Source organism: Peromyscus maniculatus, chromosome 10 (assembly GCF_049852395.1).
Source record: "Peromyscus maniculatus bairdii isolate BWxNUB_F1_BW_parent chromosome 10, HU_Pman_BW_mat_3.1, whole genome shotgun sequence".
NCBI lineage: Eukaryota > Metazoa > Chordata > Mammalia > Rodentia > Cricetidae > Peromyscus > Peromyscus maniculatus.
The window spans coordinates 97,546,684-97,567,387 of record NC_134861.1 but is presented as its reverse complement, the minus strand read 5'-3'; the positions used below and the strand labels follow the sequence as shown (position 1 = coordinate 97,567,387).

Here is a 20,704-nt window from a genome sequence, read left to right as displayed (position 1 = left end):
GTTCATTAACCTGAACATAACTCTGGTATAAACATCATTATACATATTTAAAACTCTATTTATTGAACTATTACCACTATACATATTTACACTTTTTTGCTAGCTTACATTAAGCATTTAGATTTACATTTAACATGTACACTTCTTATAAACTCACATTCAACATCAGCACATATTTACTTACAAACTCACATTCAACATCAGCACTTATCTACAAGAGATCTCTAAGGAAACTCTATAGAAGTATTAGAATTTCTTAAGAGAATTTACTTACACTAGAAAGAACTTCTTGGCAGAACTAACTTTTTCCAATGAACACCTAAAAGGAATTTCTTAACTGAACCACTTACAGTATCTTCCAACAAGACACAGAGTGATTTTCTTTGGACTTCATTTAAGAAATAGAAATTAAGAATAGACTATTAGTTATCAAACCCAAAATGGAAGAAAAGAGAATGAAAAGAAAAACCTCCTAAGGGGCATTCTGTTTCTGGATTGCTCAGGTAGCAATTCTACAACAGTCATTTTCTCATGCTGGTCTAGTTGGAGTGGGGTTCCAAACCTACATCATTTAGCAGGTTCCCCTGCTAGAATGTATTTCTAAGTGACTTTACTGTCCTTACATGTAGCTCTTTGTACAATATAATATCATTGTCAAGTCTGTAATCCTTGGGGTAAAGCTATTTTTCCCCACTCACCTTTCCCACCAGGTCCTTTCAGCCATTCCGGAACCAGCAGAGAAGTACCCTGCAGTAGATGGCTTCTTAGCTAGGGACTGTCATTTTTCCCCAAGCTTATCCCAGTTCCCCCATCGACACAATTCAGACCGCCATTGCTATCTTCACCCAGCTACCATAAAAAAAACCCTGCTTTAGGGCAATGGCGAGACTACTGTATTCAAACAAACAAACAACAAACAAACAAAAAACTCTGTGCAGCTATTAGACAATATAAGGCACTTTCTCAAAGGAGCCTGTATTGATCTGTTTCCTTTCAGTTTGTATTAACCAGCGATAAAACCTCTGTCCCTAACTCCTCAGCAGTCTGAGAGTCCCCTAAGTCTCCTGCCTTCTCCAGACTGCAGGAAGGAACCTCAAATATCAGGAACATTGGTTCAGCTACTTTCATTCCAGTTCCTCTAGAGGAGTGTCATTGGAGCTGACTTTTGTATGATCCATGTTCCTTACCAAGTGCTCAATTTTCCCCCTTCTTAATATTTTAAAACTGTTTTAAGTTTACCATGAGCATTTTTTAATGATGTTAATGTTTCTCTCTTGAATCTGAAGCACAATTCAATCTCATAAGCTTTGTTTCACACCTGAACCCATCTCCCAGTGTAAGGACCATTTTCCCTTGTTTTCTAAAGGGTTTTAAATGACTTGTTGATGAACAGTAATAGCGATTTAATTATTTCCAGTGAGGCAAGCTGTTTGTTCACTCTCAGAGTTTTTGGAAGTAAATCTAAGCTTTCTAGCAGTGCTTAGGAAAGAAACTTCATTTCAAGCTGGAAAAAAAAAAGTTTTTGGCAGTACTGCCATTTTTAGCAAAAAGAAGACATCAGATCCCCTTGAACTGGAGTTACAGAATGTGAGCCACCAAGTGCTTGCTGGGAACAGAATCCAGGGCTTCTGTAATAACAGCACATGCTTTTAATCAGTGAGCCATCTCTCTAGTCCAGCTGCACATTTTCTCTGTGTTTCTGTGTAAGTGTCTCTATATGCAAATAAAATATAGAAAAGTGGGCCGGGCAGTGGTGGCGCACGCCTTTAATCCCAGCACTCTGGAGGCAGAGGCAGGCGGATCTCTGTGAGTTTGAGGCCAGCCTGGGCTACCTAGTGAGTTCCAGGAAAGGCGCAAAGCTACACAAGAGAAACCCTGTCTCGAAAAACAAAAAACAAAAAACAAAACAAAACAAAAAAAAAACCTAAAAAAAAAAAAAAAAGAAAGAAAGAAAAGTTATCTCTTACATATTTACAACATTGTCTGCCTCTACCATCTTACAAAGAGAGGACAGTAAATTTGGGGTTTGTAGAAATTACATTATATAATTGTTATTTAAGATGTATGCACAGACTCATCTGTGCATATGGTTAGGCCTCATCCTAGACTGTTTAGATTCTGTAATTTTCATACATACACAAACACACACACACATAAACACATACATACACACAGGGACACCAACATAGACACACAAACACACACACATACAGAGGCATGAACACATCCTTACACAGACACACACAGACATATACACATACACATATGGACACACAGACACACACACTTTCAAGGATAAGCACTGATACAGCTTAGACTTTGTTTTATAAGAGATTTATCATTCAGAACCAGTCATTTAAGCCATGAGATGATTATAGGAAATGTGCTTGTCCTGAAAATCTGACAACCTGAATTTGATCCTCAGAATCCACATTGGAAGAAAGAATCACCCCAGAAAGATGTCCTTCCTTCAACTCCACATATACACTATGACCATGACACATACATACCATAGCACATGAACACCATGGCATGTATACATCATGATAAACATACAACTATACCCATACATGTGCTATAAACACCATCTTAATCATAATAACTTAGAAAGCAATTAGCTATGGAACTCAGTTCCCCCAGACTCTGTGTCCTTGTGACTATTATAAAAACATAGGACTGTGTATGACTCATGGCCTTAGCTCCTTAAGATTACAAATCAGCTTGTGGAACCCATTGTCTTCCTACATAGCAGTTATATGGTGATTTCCTAGGGAAAACTAAAGTTGGAGGCACTTCCTGTCCTCTAGATATTAAAACCACTACAAGGTTGTTTAATCCTTGCCTTAGTTAGGTTTCTAGCACAGTGATGAACATGATGATCAGAACCAACTTTGAGAGGAAAGGGTCCATTTCATCTTACAGTTCAATGTACTTCTAGAAGGCAAGTTAGGGCAGGAACTCAGGACAGGAACCTGGAGGTAGGAAGTAAAGCAGAGGCCATGGAGAAATGCTGCTTACTGGCTTGCTCTTAATGGCTTCCTCAGCCTGCTTTCTTATAGAACTCAGGACCACCTGCCCAGGGATGGCATTGTCCACAATTGTCTAAGAACTCCCACATAAATAATTCATGAAGAAAATGCCCCACAGTCTTGCCTACAGGCCAATCTATGGAAGCATTTTCTTTCTTTTTGTTATTCTTTTTTATTGTTAAGAAATTTTCTATGCATTTTACATTACCAACCACAGATCCCTCTTTCCTCCCTCCTTTTGCCCCCAAGCTTCCCCCAAGACAACTCCCATTCCCAGCTCCTCCAAGGCAAGGTTTCCCATGGGAGGCCAGCAGAGCCTGGTACATTCAGTTGAGGGAGGTCCAAGGCCCTCCCCTTGCACCAAGGCTGTGCAAAGTGTGTCACCAGAGACACTGGGCTCTAAAAATCCCACACATGCACCAGGGATAGATCCTGATCTCACTGCCAGGGATCCCTTAAACAGACCAAGCTACACAACTGTTTTGCTATGCAGAGGGCCTAGTCCAGTCCCATGAATTCCCATTGGTTTGGTTTGGTTGTCTCTGTAGGATTCCTCATCATGATCTTGATACCCTTGCTCATAGAATCCCTCTTCTCTCTCTCTTCAACTGGACTCTTAGAGCTCAGCCTGGTGCTTGGCTGTGGATCTCTGCATATGCTTCCATCAGTTACTGGATGAAGGCTCTATGATGACAGTTAGGGTATTCCCCAATCTGATTACTGGGGTGGACCAGTTCAGGCACCCTCTCCACTATTGTTAGTAGTCCAAGCATTTGCTTAACGAGATTATTCTTCCCATAAGACCTTAGCTTGTGTTAAGTTGACAAAAAACTAACTGGTACAGTCCTGATCCCAATTTTTTTTTTTTGAGACAGGGTTTGTCAGTGTAGCTTTGTGCCTGTCCTGGATCTCACTCTGTAGACCAGGCTGACCTCGAACTCACAGAGATCCTCCTGCCTCTGCCTCCCGAGTGCTGGGATTAAAGGTGTGTGCCACCACCACCCAGACAATTTTTTTTTAACTAATGCAATTATAATAAACACAGGGAAATGTGGATGTGAACATCTTCTCTTGTTGATTCTCTTGTGAGAGAATGCAGTAGAATTTTGGCCAGTTGTACATGTCAGGATCTCATAATTGGTCATAATTATGTAGAAAAGAGAATAGGCATTATATAGAAAGGTATTTCATGGAAAGTATAAAAATAAAGCCATATGATGAGGCTGGAGAGATGTTTCTTTGGTTAAGAGCACAAGCTGCTCCTCCAAACTCCCCAGATTTGGTTCCAAGCACCCACATCATCAGACAGCTTTCATTTGCCCGTAACTGCACCTTTTGGAGATCTGGTTCCCTCTTCTGGCCTCCAAAGGCAACTACACACATATGGCATACATTCCCACAACACACAAGATACACATAAATAAAAATCAAATAAATCTTTAAATAAAATTAAGACAATTTTATGTAGTCACATGGAAGGAAGCAATTAAATTAGAGACCTAGAACAGTAGGGTAGCTGTAAAATTGTTACTGGATGTTTTGGTGATTGAAGTATTATTTGAAAACTGGACAATGGTCTGGACTTTGGTAGCTGAACTGACCCCACTTGTTTTCTTTCTAAGGAGTAAAAACAGATGTGAAGAGTTTCTTCACTATGATATTTACTGTCATGATGTTGGCTTGTTCTGCCAGTTCCCTGTCGCTGTGTTTAGGAGCAGTGATGAATGAAGCAACTGTACTAACACAAGTCCTCTACTTTATGCCCATGCTGGTGAGTGTGAATTGTGTTTTTCTAAGAGGAAAATTTTCCTTGTGTTCCTTCTTGCACATGTACATGCTTGACACATCAGTACTTGGCACATGAGGTCTTATGCTAAAGCTTATTGTGGTCTGTAGGAGAGAAGGAGCCGCCTTTCCTCCTAGGCTTTGTGGCTACTGCTCTGATGTCAGTACCATGATGTAGTTAACTTGCCCTTCCTAGTGAATTGAACTCTTACCAGACATTTCTTGGGATCATATTACAAACCATAATAAATTGGAACTTCAAGAAAGTGGTATGATTGGCTGATTCCCCCACAGCAAGACAGATTGCAGCCTTTCTTTCATGCTGGTGTGAGAGACTTGCCTGCTGTTTTAACCACAGCAGAGGTGATTTGGTTTATTTAGTAGCTTCAGTGGAAGATCAAAGGTCGTGTACAGTAGGAGGAGTATATCTCAGGGTTCACTTGTGTTCTGAAAAGTGTTAGAAATAGTGGAAGATTCCAGACTCCTAAGTAGTAATCAGTCTCCTGAATTAGCATACTTCTCATCTGTCTGTAATTGGTTATTCAGTCTTAGTCTTTCATGCCCATGAATTACACACTTAATGTAAATGAATCAACTGATTAATGGAACCAGATCCCCCATTTCCCAAAAAGCATATCAAGTAAATAAAACTATTTAGTATCTTAATAGTCATATTTTTTTCTGCTAGTGTAAGAGCATACTGTAGCTTGGCAATGGCAGATGCATGTCATTGAGAAAGTGTTAAGTTTTGTTTATATTTCCTCTTTATATGGCCATATATATATGACATCCAGTAATGTAAATCTTCAATAAATATGTTATTAATTAATTTTTCTTTGAGAGATTCTTAAATACACATAAAGTGTTCTGATGAAGTCTGTGCTATTTTCTCCCTCCCAAATCCTTCCCTGTGGAATTTTGAATGAGAAATGTCCTCTAACGCTCAGGGACTTGAACACTTGTTTTATAGTTGGTAGTGCTGTTAGAGAGGTTCTGGGATCACTGGGAGATGGAGATTTGATGGAAAAAGTGTAATCAGATGGTTTCTCCAGTCCCACTATGCCCCCACAGTCTTGTGTCCTGCTTATAAAATAATCACTCACAAGTTTATATTAATTATAACTGCTCAGGTTTAATACTGACTAGCTCTTAAATTTAAATTAACCCATAATTCTTATCTATGTTTAGCCATGTGGCTTGTTACCTTTTCTCAGTTAGAAATTCATATCTTACTTCCTCTACATCTGGCTGGCGACTCCTGACTCAGTCCTTCATCTTCCCAGAATTCTCCTTACCTGCTCACCCCGCCTATCCTTCCTGCCTGGCTACTGGCCAGTCAGTGTTTTATTTATCCACCAATCAGAGCAACACATATTCACAGCATACAGAATGACATCCCTTTTCTGTCTAATCAAAAAGGAAGATTTTAACTTTAACACAGTAAAATTATATATAACAAAAACAGTTATCAAGCAAGAATTACAGTTATAATATCTAGTTTATTTGTATTTGGCAAAATTAAAGAAAATATTCTATCTATCCTATATTTGAGTCTAAAGTTTTATATCTAATTTATCTTTTATCATAATCAAGGAAAATTATAATTGTAACTATCCAGCCTTCAACTACATCAAAGACCCCAGAAAGATATAATATTACCTCAGTAAGGAGGAAGAACATTTAAGCAACTTCCAAAAATCTAGAGTGACAGACAACTGCCTGTCTGGAGAGTTCCCCAAAGTTCCTCTGTAATGTTGGGGCATCCATCTTCAGCCCATAGGTCTAGAGTCTCACAGTCACTTCTCTCTGTGTCCTGTAGAATGTCTGACAGTTTCTTCTGTGAAGCAGGAACCTGAAGGACCATCTTGCCTTTACCACAATTTCTGGCTCCGTGTTTTTTATTTAATAAGACTATTTAGAAATTCGTCTACGGGAAAGTCTGTCCCTGGGTGGGGGAGGGTCTTGGTTGGTTATAGTCCTGTCCCCTTCCTCTTCCCTCTCGTCTTTGCACTGTCACACGAGGATGTGAGCATTCAGCTTCCTCTCCCACTTCCTAGCCTGCTGCCTGCTGCCATACCTCCCTGCCAAGATGGCCTCTTGTCACTCTGGAAACCTGAGGCCAAAGGAACTCTCTCTTCTACAAGTTCCCTGATCATGGTGCTGTATCACAGCAACAGGAAAGTAACAGCTGCGTTTCCTGTCACTCTCTCCACTCTCCCCTCCCTGACTCAGGCTTTGTTTGGCTCTTTGTAAATCCCTGGGTCTACCTAGCACTGCCCACATGTGCCTCTGTTTAGGGCCATCTACTGCAGCATGGGTAGGCCCCCAGGGGCCACATGCTTAAAGAAAACTGGATCCCCCTCCCAGCAGCCATCAACTGCCAGTAGCTCCTCAGGTAGGGGTAGGAGGTCATGTCCACCTCTCCCGTCCATGCAGGGATCTTCTCTGACTTGATCTTGTACATGTGTTCCCATGTTGTCACACTGCACTGCATTCCTAGGTGTCACTGTCCAATAGTGACAGGAGAACCGTGTTTTGTTGTAGTTGCCCACAGCCTCTGGCTCTTACAATCCCTCTAGCCTCTTACATCATGATTCTTAATCCTTGGGAGGAGGGGTGTGATATACAGATGTCCCATTCAGGGCTGGATCCTCTGTAGTCTCTCTTCTCTGTGTGTTGACCTCTGGTGAATCTGTGTTAATCACTGTCTCCTGCAAAAGGAAGCTTCTCTGATGAAAGTCTGAGATGTGCTAATATATAGGTGTCAAAACAACTCATTAGAAGTCAGTTTAATACCACATCCATTCAGAAGAACAACAGTAGATTCTCCTCTGGGACCTGGGACCCCACTAGCCACAGTGTCAGACATGATTTCCATCTCATAGAGCAGGCCATAAATACAATCAGAAATGAATGGATGGTCACTGCCATTGTAGTTGTCTGTCCAGCGTACTTCTTTCCCCCAAGAAAAAGAAAAGCAGAAAAGAGCCAGGTGGTGTGGTCACTGTCCTTGAGTATACTTGTAACTTCACCTCATGTCTCCTGGGACCCCTCTCCCATAATTCAGCATTTCTAGGTCACTGCCTATAGTGACAACACCCAATCAAGTTGCAAGTCACCACAGACAGGAGACAAATAGAAACTGATGGAATATTCTGCCCCATCCTATTCAGAATTGAACTCAGAGTCCTCTTCTATGGCTGCTAGCCTGGACTGTAGACTAGTTTCTATAAAGGAAGCCTTGTCATTTTGGTTCTTAGGATTAAAAGTCTGAAACATCCTTGGGTGCTCCTGTTGGGGTACAGGGATGGTGTTTTCACCTCCCTCATTGCTGGGATACTGGACTCTCAGGGCATGGGGCAGTAGAGAAACATGGTGCTTGTGGACCAGTCCATCTGTAGGAGATTGTCTCTGCTGCCATCCCAGAGCAAGGACCCCACAGCACAGAGGAAAGAACAAGGCCAAGGATCCATGTCAAGGAGTTCTGTCCACTGGTTCTGGTCCTTCTACCCCAGAGTGTAGAAGGGAAGCCTTGTCACCTACCAGAGCCCAGAGCTGCCTGAGCATTGTTACAGAAGATTTTAAAAAGTGAAATGCGGTTCTACAGTGACTGCGGTGCTTTGGTGGAGGGTTAAAGAGGATTAAATGTGTGTATATAAGTAAGATGGGTGAGGCCTATGTGACCCCCTCCTCTTTTCACTTCCCACCTGTGATTATATATTTAAGAGGGAATATAGGTTCATAACAGAGTAAGTTTATCTGAGAGAATATATGGGTGAAAATTTCAGAAGGAGTACATGGGATATTATGATGATAAACTGGCTCCTGGAAGTCTCCCTACATTCTATGAACTAGATTGGCCTTTGGTTAGAATCCAGATGAAATTCCACAAATACCAGAGAAACAAGTAAACAAATAAAAGAACACTTTAATATACACTGATAGGAATGCACACCTCCTCAGATGGATAGAGGCCTCCATCTTTCCCCATGCTGCCGCTGGTATGATGAAGACTATCTTCGAGTAACTCAGAATGAAAGAGATTTGTTTAAGATTAGAATTTTTCTCAGAAGGGCTGGAGGCCTCTCTCCACATGAATGTTACATGTCTCCTATCTTAGGGAGTCCACAGGCCTTACCACCAGGGAAATTAAAATCAGTTTCTCATCAATTGTGTTAAGGATCTCTCCTCCACTTTGCTTTCTCTTAGGCTACAAAGTTTTTACCCAGACTCCTCTGCTAAAATTAACAGCCCACAGTTTCTTGCTGGGGACCAAATACTGCTAAAAAATCTGAAAAAACAAAAACAAAAAAACAAAAACAAAAAAAAACAAAACAGAAAACAAATTGAAAGAGACCTGGGAGGCCCCTTCCTGTAACTTTAACTGAGAGCACAGTCCAGAAGGTTGAAGAGGTGGGACACTTTACACCCAAGAGAAAGGCTGCTGACATCATTGCCCAGGGGAAATGGACAATTTCAGCACAAGGAAAATCATTAAAATTAAGATGTGAAAGTATTGTTTATTATTTTTTAATGATAATAAAAACTTTTTAATGTAACTCAAACAGTTTTTCTGTTAAAAGATCAATTTGATGAGTGTCTAGTCTTACACTTACTTAAAAAAAATAATCAGGAAGCTTTCCTGGATGGACAAGTACATATGTCCCAAATTGTTCCCTTTGGATCATTCAGGCATTCCTTAAAATTAATTTTGAAAAGGAACCTAACAATACCTCATTACCTAAAGTATGTGTTTGTAGGGTTCATTTTGTTTATACTTTTTGTAAATGTACTTATAAAACTGATGTAGAGAATTGAATACTTAGGTAAACTGTGTTCACGGCATAGCACATGTGCCCAAGGAGGGATTGCTACAATTGTGTGGCAGGACATCCCTGGGCTCAATTGTCCTTTTCCTTTGAATGGGACCCTGGCCCTACCAGAGCAAATGGCATATTGTCCTCTTTATGAGAGAGGGACACATGGGGTGCTGAAGGTTGCTAGAGTCTGTTGCTCTCGTTCCCAGATGTGCAGACAGGTCCACTGGAATCCTCTTATCAATAGAGAAGATGAATTATTCCTCACACAAAAGGGGGATGGATTCTTTCACCAATGGGTGATGATACCTCTGACAGTTCTGTTGTTCAGGCTTGTTTTGCTAATGTGGGACTTTTGTATTTCCATGTGAAATTTAGTATTGTTTTTTTTCAGTTTATATGAACTATATTATAATTTTGATGAGGATTGCATTGAATCTGTTGATTGCTTTTGGTAAGATTGATATTATCAAATTATTTATTGTACCGATATTTAAGCATGGGAGGTCTGTTGTCTAGTAACTTCAGCTTTCTTTTCAATGTGTTAAAGTTTTTATTGTACAAGTATTTCATTTGGTTAGATTTATTCCAAGATTCCCCTCCCATCCACTCACCCCCTTCTTTGAGGTTTTTGTGAATGAGACTATTTCCCTCTTTTCTTTCCCATTATGTTTGTAATTTGTACTTAGAAAAGCTCCCGACTTGTCTGTTTGTCATGGTGTTTTATCACAGCCACAGCAAAGGAACTAAGACAACTGGTTATTGTATAAAGTTTGAAAACTAGTTTTGATGCCAATTGTTGTGTTTTCTGTAGAAGCATTTGGTCAGGTGCAGTCTGCATGCACGCACACAGTCATTGTTTTACATATTCTACTGTACTTGAGAGTGGATAGGACAAGGTTTATGTGAACTTCAGAGCTGTCCCTGGCTCACCCTTGTTCATCATTTATAATATCTACATAAGTTAGATATTATAATGAACTTATTAATCTTTTAAACATGAAGGATGGATATATTTGAAGTTTAAAGGGTACGCATAGGTTACATGCCCCTTTTAAAGACAAACAACACAAGCATCTGAGGGTTTGGCTCCTGTAGAGTGGGGTGACAGTCTTTCTTTTAAAAACCATGGAGACCCTTGGCTTTGCAAAGAGTGAAGAATTCTGTTTGGAGTTTATTGAAAGAATGTTTTAAAGAGCTGGTCTGAGAAGAAAAAACTCTTGAAGCATGAGGATCTTGTCTAGAATTCTTAGTCACTGGACTGGTTCTAATTGTTGTTTCTGTTCTTTGTAGTTTATCTCAGGTCTGTCACTATATTCAGGAAGCTTAGTACCTGGGCTCTCATGGATTCAGTACTTCAGCATTCCTCATTATGGATTTACAGTAAGTTGTCCTGTCTGTCACTGTACTTGAGGTCTCCAACTGTAGCAACTGAAATGAATCCCAACCCAGTCCTTTCCCCAGCTGTAATCTCTAACCAGCAGCTGCCCAGGATTTTCCTTCCAGGAGCAAAAGATGAGAACTTTCCTGTTAATTCTAGCCAAAGGTCAGTGAGTCATCTGGGGTTTTCCGCAGTCATATGTTATTTGAGAGACATAAAGGGTGAGAAAAATCTCAGGGTAAAGAGAGAAGATAGTTGATATGATGAAAAGCATGCAATTGTGATTCTACCCAATAAGGAATAATGAAAGGATCAAGGACTAAGATATATAGTTTATATCAGGAAATTAAAAGAATAAAAATCATGTGATAGCCATAGCCATATTGGCTATGTCAAGCTTTCTCTGCAGTAAAGTATGTCTTAACAGACTTTCTTACTCCCATAATCTCAACTGGTTTTGATGAAAAGAAACAAGAAATATTGTTACTATAAATCTATAGTATTGTTTTAACATCAGTGTTTACATGGTTATGGACTGGGCAGAGAAGGAGGTGCCTGAGGTAATCTAGTTGGAGAGTCCACCTCTTAGTAGTTGGGAAGCCCCATCATTTCAATCCTGAACTCCTGAGTGTGAGGGAGGGGCACTGCTTTGCTGGGCAGACTGAACTTGGTGGAGGTTGTTCATTTAAAAATATTTTTGGAAATTACAGTCCTGACTGGTCTTGAATTTATAGCTGTAATTATTCTTTCGAAACTTATGGAAATATTAAACTCTTTGCCTTTCTCTGATTTTGTTTGTGTTACAGGCTTTGCAGCACAATGAATTCCTGGAACAAAACTTCTGTCCAGAACATAACACAACAGAAGTCAGTAGATGTCTGAACTATGTAATGTAAGCTTGAGTTCAGTGTCATAATGGGGACAGAGAATGCTCCTAAACTTGGAGGGGAAACCCATCCTTTCAGGATTAACACTGTCCTCTCCTGGTTCCCCAGAGAGAATCACTGTAACCAATGCACACACGGATGTGTTTTGATCCTACTGTTCTATGGTGTAGAATGTACAGAAAGGGTTCTTTGGGGGCATTTAAAAATGATTTTGGTGTCTTGATTGTGGATTTGAGTTCCTTGATTCAGAACACTTGAGTTTGACCTAAGCTACTCAGATAGTTAACAAGGACACTCAGTTTCTACATGTATAGACTATGGTACCTGTGAGCAGAGCCCAAGAACATCAGGGTAGCAAGGACTAAAGTGAGTGAGTTTTACCTGTCAGATTTCAGGGCCTTCCCTCTGCCTTACATTCTAGAGGACTTCAAGAAATCAAAGACTGGTGTGTGTGTGTGTGTGTGTGTGTGTGTGTGTGTGTGTGTGTGTGTGTGTGTGTGTGTAAAATATCTTACCAGAGGATATGACCTGCAATGAAAGAAACACATATTTCAGTGTATTGAGAAGGAGATATCATTTTTGTCTAATACCATGAAAATAGAAACAATTTTTTAAATAAAATTAAAGTGTATTGTTTTAAAGTTTCAATATCTTCCCTTTCTACAATTGCTCTCATTGATTTGATTTTGATCTATAAATGAGAGAGGAACATGCTGATATGCTCAATCTCTCCTTATATTCAAAATAATACTGAATAATAGTAACCCAAATTATGTTTGAACTACTGATAAGAAAACAAGTATGAGGGAGTATCTTATTTCCCATATCTCCTTTCTCCTGGTGTGGTCTGTATCCTAATAGAAGTTCCTTACTAGCTTTTGTCAGAAGAATGTGGAAAGTGTTGTTGGTTGTTTTACTCTTTTAGGGGGCCCCCACCCAGCTCCCAAATAAATCACACACAGAGGCATATACTTAATAATTAAAACCCAGCATTAGCTTGGCTTGTTTCTTGCCAGCTTTTCTTAACTTTAAATTATCCCATCTATCTTTTGCCTCTGGGCTTTTTCCTTTTCTTATTTTGTATATCTTATTTTCAATCTTACTCTGTGGCTAGCTGTGTGGTGGTGTGGCTGGCCCCTAGCATCCTCCTCTCCTTGCTCTCTTGTGCTTTTTCCTTTTCCCCCCATATTTCTCCTATTTATTCTCTCTGTATGCCAGGCCTACCTATCCTTTCTCCTGCCTCAGTATTGGTATGGCAGCTCTTTATTAGACTATCAGGTGTTTTAGACAGGCAAAATAATAGTTTCATAAAGTTAAACAAATGCAGCATAAAAGAATGCATTGCATCTTTGCATCATTAAACAGATGTTCCACATCACAAACAAAGGTAACACATGTTAAAATAATATTTCACAAACATATGGGTAAAGTGAAACCAGAGGTGGGTCATCCACAGACCTCACAAGAGGAAGAAATCTGCCCTTTCAGTGGATTTGAAAACTATTAAATCCTAAGAGATACAGGGGATGGAGACACACAGGGATGGAGGGATGGAGACACACAGGGATGGAGGGATGGAGGCACACAGGTGGTGATTGTAGTGTATCCAGAACTTTTAGCAGCTGCTGCTTTTCTAACCTGTGTCTGGACCCCTGAATCCTGCTGTGTTCCAACTGCTACCCAGGCTGTCTGTAGCCTTGGGCTGCTGGGGATGTTCCATAGCTGAGCATCCCTGGTTGTCACTGCTCTTTTAGTAAAGGATCTGACAGGAATTGACTGACTCCTGCCCAAAATCCCTGGTCTCCTCTGATCCTGGTTCTAGAATTTGATGCTGTGTTCTTTTACACAACTGTGTACTTAGTCAGCAGAACTGCACAAAGATTGATCTCTTAGTGAGTCTGTGTGTCATTAGGAAGCTGAGGTTTTCCACTTCAGGAGAAACAAGTCCTTCATCCATGCCGTTGCCCTTTGAGGAGAGGGCAGCATTGCAGATTTAGAAATGAATGACACAGTGAACACTACAAAGTTGGATCTTAATGTGTGACTCTCTAAAATCGGCCTAGATTACTGAGCCGACTTCCTCTATGGTTTTAAATAGATGTGATAGCTATGCCTCTTTGGATGGTTTTTGAAATTAACGAAGGAACCTGATTCAGGTAGTTTAGATTGATGTAATATATAACAAAATAGTAAATACATCATTACTAATATCAATTAAATATAAAGAAGAAAATTTTAATGTTGTGTAGAAACTGAGTTTTCAAAAGGAAGCAACAGTGAATGTACTGAATAAACTTTGACATTGTTTTTGTGTGTGTTGAATTACAGGTGTACTGGTGAAGAATACTTGACGATCCAGGGCATCGATCTCTCATCATGGGGCTTCTGGAAGAATCATGTGGCCTTAGCTTGTATAATGATTATATTTTTATCAATTACCTATGTGCAACTATTAGTTCTTAAGAAAAAGAGACATTTTTAAAATCACTCCTCCACTTTCTTTGAATTCATCTGACATTGAAAATAAATTAAAACTTTACCTGTGTGTGGCCGTGTCAGAGGAGCAGAAGGTGGCACTGAAGTTTCAGGAAAGTCACCAGCGTGCAAGGCACTGATGGGTGAATCTCTGATGGGCAAGGCCAAGGGGGCTTCAGCTTCTGAATGTCTCTTGCTACTGCTGTGCCTTTACATGTTTGCTGCTGCCATTTTTTTTTCTGGAATGAATTGTGTGAATGGGGGTGGGGGAATACCCACTGCCTTAATGTTTATGTTTATCTTGTGGAAATATCCCATTCTACTGGGCATTTTTCCTGTGGATTATTATAAAGATGATTTCCTCTTAAGCAGTACTGCTTAACTGAAGTAATGATTTTATACAATAATAGTGGTAGTTTAAATAGAATTTTGATGAATAAGGGTTTTTAACACATGTAGTAAGGGATTATGATAGAGGTGAGTTTAGTGGGAAATTTATTATAGGTAAATATAAGATATAGTGTTGTCCTCCCTCTTCCCCCAATGAATCACGGGCTACATTGATAGAAATTTGGACCAAGGAAGTGTCATGCAGCTAAGACTTATGAGTTTCTCTTGAGGAGCCTATAGACTATGGTTTAGGTGAATGATTAAGGAAAACAACCAAGACCCAGGAATTAGCTTACGTTCTTTTTAATATTGGGAAATGTGTTCATGGATTTTGGAGTGCATCATAGCTAAAACAAAGCTTTAAATAATACTTCATGTAACTAGAAAAAAAGAGTTGGATGGTTAGTTAAGATAATTCGGCAGAACTCTTAAAATACGAAAATTTAAACTAGTAACCCATTTTTCTGCCAATTATAAAAACTACTGCCTTTGTAACAGTTATGGCTCAAAGGCTCCTGATCTATGAGAATTCTAAAAGATAAATGTTTAACTGTATGTGGGTACTTTGGGACAATTTGTTTTTCACATGTAATATGTAAAATGTTTACTCATATATAGAGAAATGGGAAACTTTTTTTTTTACTGATATTCATTATAATCATTTACTTAAAAATAGAATGTAACCACATTGTAATTTTTATATTGCTTGAAAGATTTATATTGCTTGAAAAAGTATATAAGCTGTAAAGGAAAAAAAAGAAGTCATCAGGAAGTAGTGAGAAGGAAGTCATCAGGAAGTGGTGAGAAGGAAGTCATCAGGAAGTAGTGAGAAGGAAGCCATCAGGAAAGAGGAAGAAGGGAAACATCAGAGTAGAAGAACAGAACAGAAAAAGGACAGAGTAGAACAAGCAATGGAAACAATAATAAAATGAAGATCTAAGCTTTGACACTCAGATAAGTCCTTGTTTGTCTGTTTGTCTGTTCGTTAGTTCACCTGCTCTGCATCTCCTCTTCAGTTTCTCTGACCTGCTGAAGGCTGCCACCCATCAACACCCTACATTTGAACCTGACATGTTGGAGGGGTGTGTCTGTGTGTGTGTGTGTGTGTGTGTGTGTGTGTGTGTGTGTGTGTGTGTGTGTGTTAGTTTCCCTTGTTTTTTGGCCCCAGAGAAATAAGTTTTACTCCCTCAGATAGAAAAGTCAATGGAGTGATTAGTCCACAGACACTGTGGCTCCCTTTCAAATCCTGGGGTGCTGAAGGCTGCTTTCTACAGCAGCAAAACTTAATTTGTTGTTGTTGTGTAAATCCAACCTAAAAACTAACAACTGGGGTCTTAGATTCTTTGGTATAAATTTTTTACACTTATTTAAAGAAGTGTGATCGCAAACTGTCTTCAAATATTTATACTTATACTCATGGACAAATGCTACAGCCAGCTTTACCCAAAAAAAGATTCCCTCTGTAATGAAATGTGGTGAATGCAGAGGCTCATGGCTGCTCCAGGTAACAGAGTAAGTGACACTTGAGTGCTTAACCCTAAACAGGACATGTATACCATCTCCTCTAAAGCTTAGGACAGTGTGGAAGATGAGTGGAAAGAGTACAGGAGCCAGAAGATGACAGGAAGGGCTGGAAATGCTTTATTGTGTGCAGGACACACACAGCCATTGCAACCATGGTCTGTCTCACAACATCTACAGATGCCTGCACTAAACTGGGTCCCTCATCAGCACAGCAAGGGTCAGAGAGGGACTCATCAGGACCGTACTCCATTCTGCTGAACTATTGCTACTGGCAGATTATGGGTAGAAGCAGTAATTGATCTCACATACATAGAGGAGAGCCAGCTAGGCTCCAGAGGATATTCTAAAACCCAGAGTCGCACAGATAACTCTGGTTAAACTATGGGTCACAAGACAAACCCAAATATATGAATGTGAGAAAGGGACTTGAAAAGAGGGGCATTTGAAGGGGCTGAAAGTGAAATAATAAAAATGGGAGGGAGTAAGAATGGCTGAAATTACTATGTGCATATATGGAGTTGTCAAAAACTTTTAAATAAAGATTACAAATATAAAAAAGAACAGTATCTAATGAAGACATTTTAAATTTGGTTTCTGTTACACTGTAAATCAGCAATGGTTAATTTTTTTTAAGTTCACAAACTAGATTATAAGTAAAAGAATCTAAGCTTCAAGATAGTGTTATTAACTATTGCATATTAGTTCATCTCATCGATAACAAGCATGACAGGCAATCAATCAAATTTCCTTTACGTGGAAAAGGAAAATTTTTCCTAGAAAATCTTACATTCTTTACATTTTTACATCTTCATCTTTACAGTGAGAATATAAGCAATCATCCACCAAATGTAATACCGAATGAATCCATCATTGGCCATTATCTGGTCCATTAAAATTGTATTGATTCTGTTTTAAAAGCATGGTTCTAAAATACATTATAAAAACCTATGTTCCTTCTAAGTTAAAAAAAAATCAATGAACTTGATAGTGGTGCATGCATACAGTGTCTTCACTTGGGAAGTGGAAAGATTGGGAGTTCAAGGTCATCCACAGGTAGATTGGTATGTTTGAGGCTACCCTGGACTAGAACAGACACAACCTCAAAACAAAAACTAACACACACATAATTAGTGACCATAAAACATCTTTGATGAGCTCATTAAATAAGATTTATGGATGGTGTCTTAGAGTTTCTGTTGCTTTAATGAAATACAATGACCAAAAAGTAAGTTGGGGAGGAAAGAGTTTATATGGCTTATCCTTCTATATCACTCTTCATCACTACAGGAAGCCAGGGCAGGAACATGGAGGAAGGAACTGATGCAGAGGCCAAGGAGGGGTGCTGCTTACTGGTTTACTTCACATGCTTCCTTCAGTCTTTTTGTTATAGGATCCAGGACTAGCAGCCCAGAGGTAGCCCCCCACACAATGACTGGTCTCTCCCCACTGATCACTTAAGAAAATGCCTTACAGCTAGATCTTATGAAGGCATTTCCTTAACTGAGGCCCTTTCTTGTTTTATGACTCTAGTTTGTGTTAACTTGTCATAAAACCAGCCAGAACAGCTGGATACTCCTCTGTGGTGATGTAGTGGCTCAGGAGTCTTGACTAGGGGCTTTGGCTATATTTGCAGTAAAGACAGGGTTCTTGTGATATGAAATGGCTCTTGTGACATTTCAGGGGGACTCTGATCAGAAAGTTCTTAAGCTACAGCTTAACTCAGTGGAATTGAATTTGGAAAGAGGCTCTCCTGAGGAACATTGCTGAGACACAGATGTTTGGGCCCTGCCTTGCACATCAGTCTCTGTGGAAACTGCCTCTTGTAATAATTGCCCACTCCTAGATCTGCTGGTTCCCAAGATCTTTTGCATTCCTAGAGATTACAGAGTATGGTTTTATAGCTGTTGTATCTGCACCTTCACAGGTCATTATTTCCCTTTTTTTCTATAATTTAAATTCACAAGTTCTTCATTCAGTATTTTTCCACAGCAGGATAGTACTCATCAGTAATATGGGTGTTTTTCAGCATCTTTGCCAAATTTTCTAGGTGTCTCAGGTTTCTGGATTTCGGTTCCATTGCATTTGATATTCTAGAAACTTGTCCCTTTGGCTTCTACTCCCTCCACCCCCACCTTGGTGTGTTTCCTGACCCTACTCTCTTTCAGTTTTCTTTGTGAAACAGGGAGGAAATTTATTTATTCACTGAGACTGAAGCCTTGGCTTTCTCTTCAGATGCCTCAGTCACAGAAAGCCTCTCATAGAAGCTCCTTGAGTCCTTGTCCAGCCTCTTTCATGAGCTAGACCCCTGTGCCAACTTCTCCCAGACATCCTCAAGTGCACAGCAAGGGGCTGGTTTGCTGTTCTAATGGCCATGTGAGATGTAAACAACAGGAGATGGAGGCCATGCTCAGTCTGCTGCCGTGGTCTCTGCCCTGAGAACAGCTCTTGTCATGACATGGGCATGCTTCCTGCATAATAAAACAGAAATTGCTGTGCTGGGGGTGGGGCTCAGTGAGAAATGGAAGATACAACCCCCTTCTTTCCCTAATAGGTAAATACATAGCATAAAATTTACCACTTTCCCAATTTTATTTGTGTGTGTGTGTGTGTGTGTGTGTGTGTGTGTGTGTGTGCGCGCGCGCAAGCTATATACTGAGTGAGGTGCATGTGTCTGTGTGTGTACATGTGTGTGCCCTATGGTGGCCAGATGTCAAATGTCAACATTATATTATTTTTCTCCATTGAGAAACCAATGGGGTCTGTGGCACACTGAGATATTATTGTAGACAGCTGGTCCATGGCCCTGTTAAGTTGGGTAAATTTGGAAAGCTATAAGAAAGGGAAGATGGGCTGGAGAGATGGCTCAGCACTTAAGAGCACTGACTGCTCTTCCAGAGGTCCTGAGTTCAATTCCCAGCAACCACATGGTGGCTCACAACCATCTGTAATGAGATCTGGTGCCCTCTTCTGGCCTGCAGGCATACATGCTGTATACATAATAAATAAATAAATCTTTTAAAAAAAAAAAAAGAAGGAAAGGGAAGACTAGTAGATGAATAGACAATACAATGTGGTGACAGCATACAATGGAATATTATTTCACCCTAAAAATATATAGACTATCTTACATATGTGGTACAGCAAGAACATCGAAAACATCATGCCAAGTGAGGTGGGTACAACACGAAAGGACATTAGTATGATTTTCCTTACATGATGCATTTAGAGTCATCATTCATGAACAAAGTGGAGTTGAGAGTACCACAGACTTGGACAGGGGAGGAAAGAGAATGTGATAATTAAGAGCATGAGACTTCATTTAAGATTCTGGAAAACTTTAGTTAGTGATGCATCATGGTGGTATTGTGCAGCATCATGAGTACATCACTGACTTGTACACTTTAAAATGGAGTAAATGGGCACTTGGGAGACAGCTCCATTGGCAATGTGCCCACTGTACATCAGGAGGCCTTGAGTTCAGATCCCCAGCACCCACAGAAAAGCCAGAATGATGGTGCATGTCTGTAATGGAGCAGGGATGCTGGAGGATCATGGAGCTCACTGGGCAGTTAGTCTAGCTGAATCAATAAGTTTCAGGATTAATAAGGGGTCCTGACTCAAAGAATAAGATGCAGTGCAACTGAAGAAAAACACCCAGTTATAATAATATATATAATATAAAACACAGTTATATATTAAAATATATATCATTTTTAGTGTATATTCATCTGGCATTTAATGTGTTTTGATATCGAGGTTGACAACTTCAGTACTTTCCATGAGTATGTGCAACTATAGAAACAAATCAGTAGAAAAACGTAATCAGTGATGTCACTGCCTCCTCAAGGCTTAAATAAATATGCCATCTAGTTGACCTTGAAGTGTCCAAAGAGCTATTTAAAATACAATGAGGACTAGAGGCTTAACTGCATTCATAGAGTGTCTGCTGCCTCCTGAGTGCTGGGATTACAGGCCTGTTCATCGCACTAACTTCAGGCAGTGAAGGAGACAGAATCCAGGATTTGTGACACACCCAGATTCTTAGGTGTTGTTGATTACCTTTGCTCTTTTGGGGGCCCTGCCACCCAGCTCTCAAATAAATCAAAATGGAAGCTTGTTCTTATTTGTAAATGCCCGGCCTTAGCTTGACTTATTTCTAGCTAGATTTTCTTAACTTTAAATTATCCCATCTACCTTTTGCCTTTGGGCTTTTTCTTTTTCTATTCCTGTATACGTTTCTTGGTTTCTTACTCCATGGCTTGCTGTGTAGCTGGGTAGCTGGCCTCTGGGTCCTCCTCCTTATCTGGCTACTTCTTTTCTCTCTCTCCCTCCTCCTCCCAGATTTCTCCTTCTGTATATTCTTTCTATCTGCCAGTCCTGCCTATTCTTTCTCCTGCCTTGCTTATTGGTAGTTCA

The 20,704-nt window shown here is 39.9% G+C and overlaps 1 protein-coding gene across 1 annotated transcript in view; it reads left to right on the top strand.

Moving 5' to 3' along the window:
* LOC102909282 (ATP-binding cassette sub-family G member 3-like) overlaps positions 1–15,711 on the top strand; it is a 55,584-nt gene extending 39,873 nt beyond the window's left edge. Inside the window, exons 12-15 of the mRNA XM_076546855.1 lie at positions 4,652–4,800; positions 10,925–11,014; positions 11,819–11,904; positions 14,228–15,711. Of these exons, the coding sequence (XP_076402970.1) occupies positions 4,652–4,800; positions 10,925–11,014; positions 11,819–11,904; positions 14,228–14,381 (479 nt within the window). The 3' untranslated portion in view covers positions 14,382–15,711. The remainder of the gene's footprint in view (positions 1–4,651; positions 4,801–10,924; positions 11,015–11,818; positions 11,905–14,227) is intronic.
* The last annotated feature ends 4,993 nt before the right edge of the window (positions 15,712–20,704 follow it).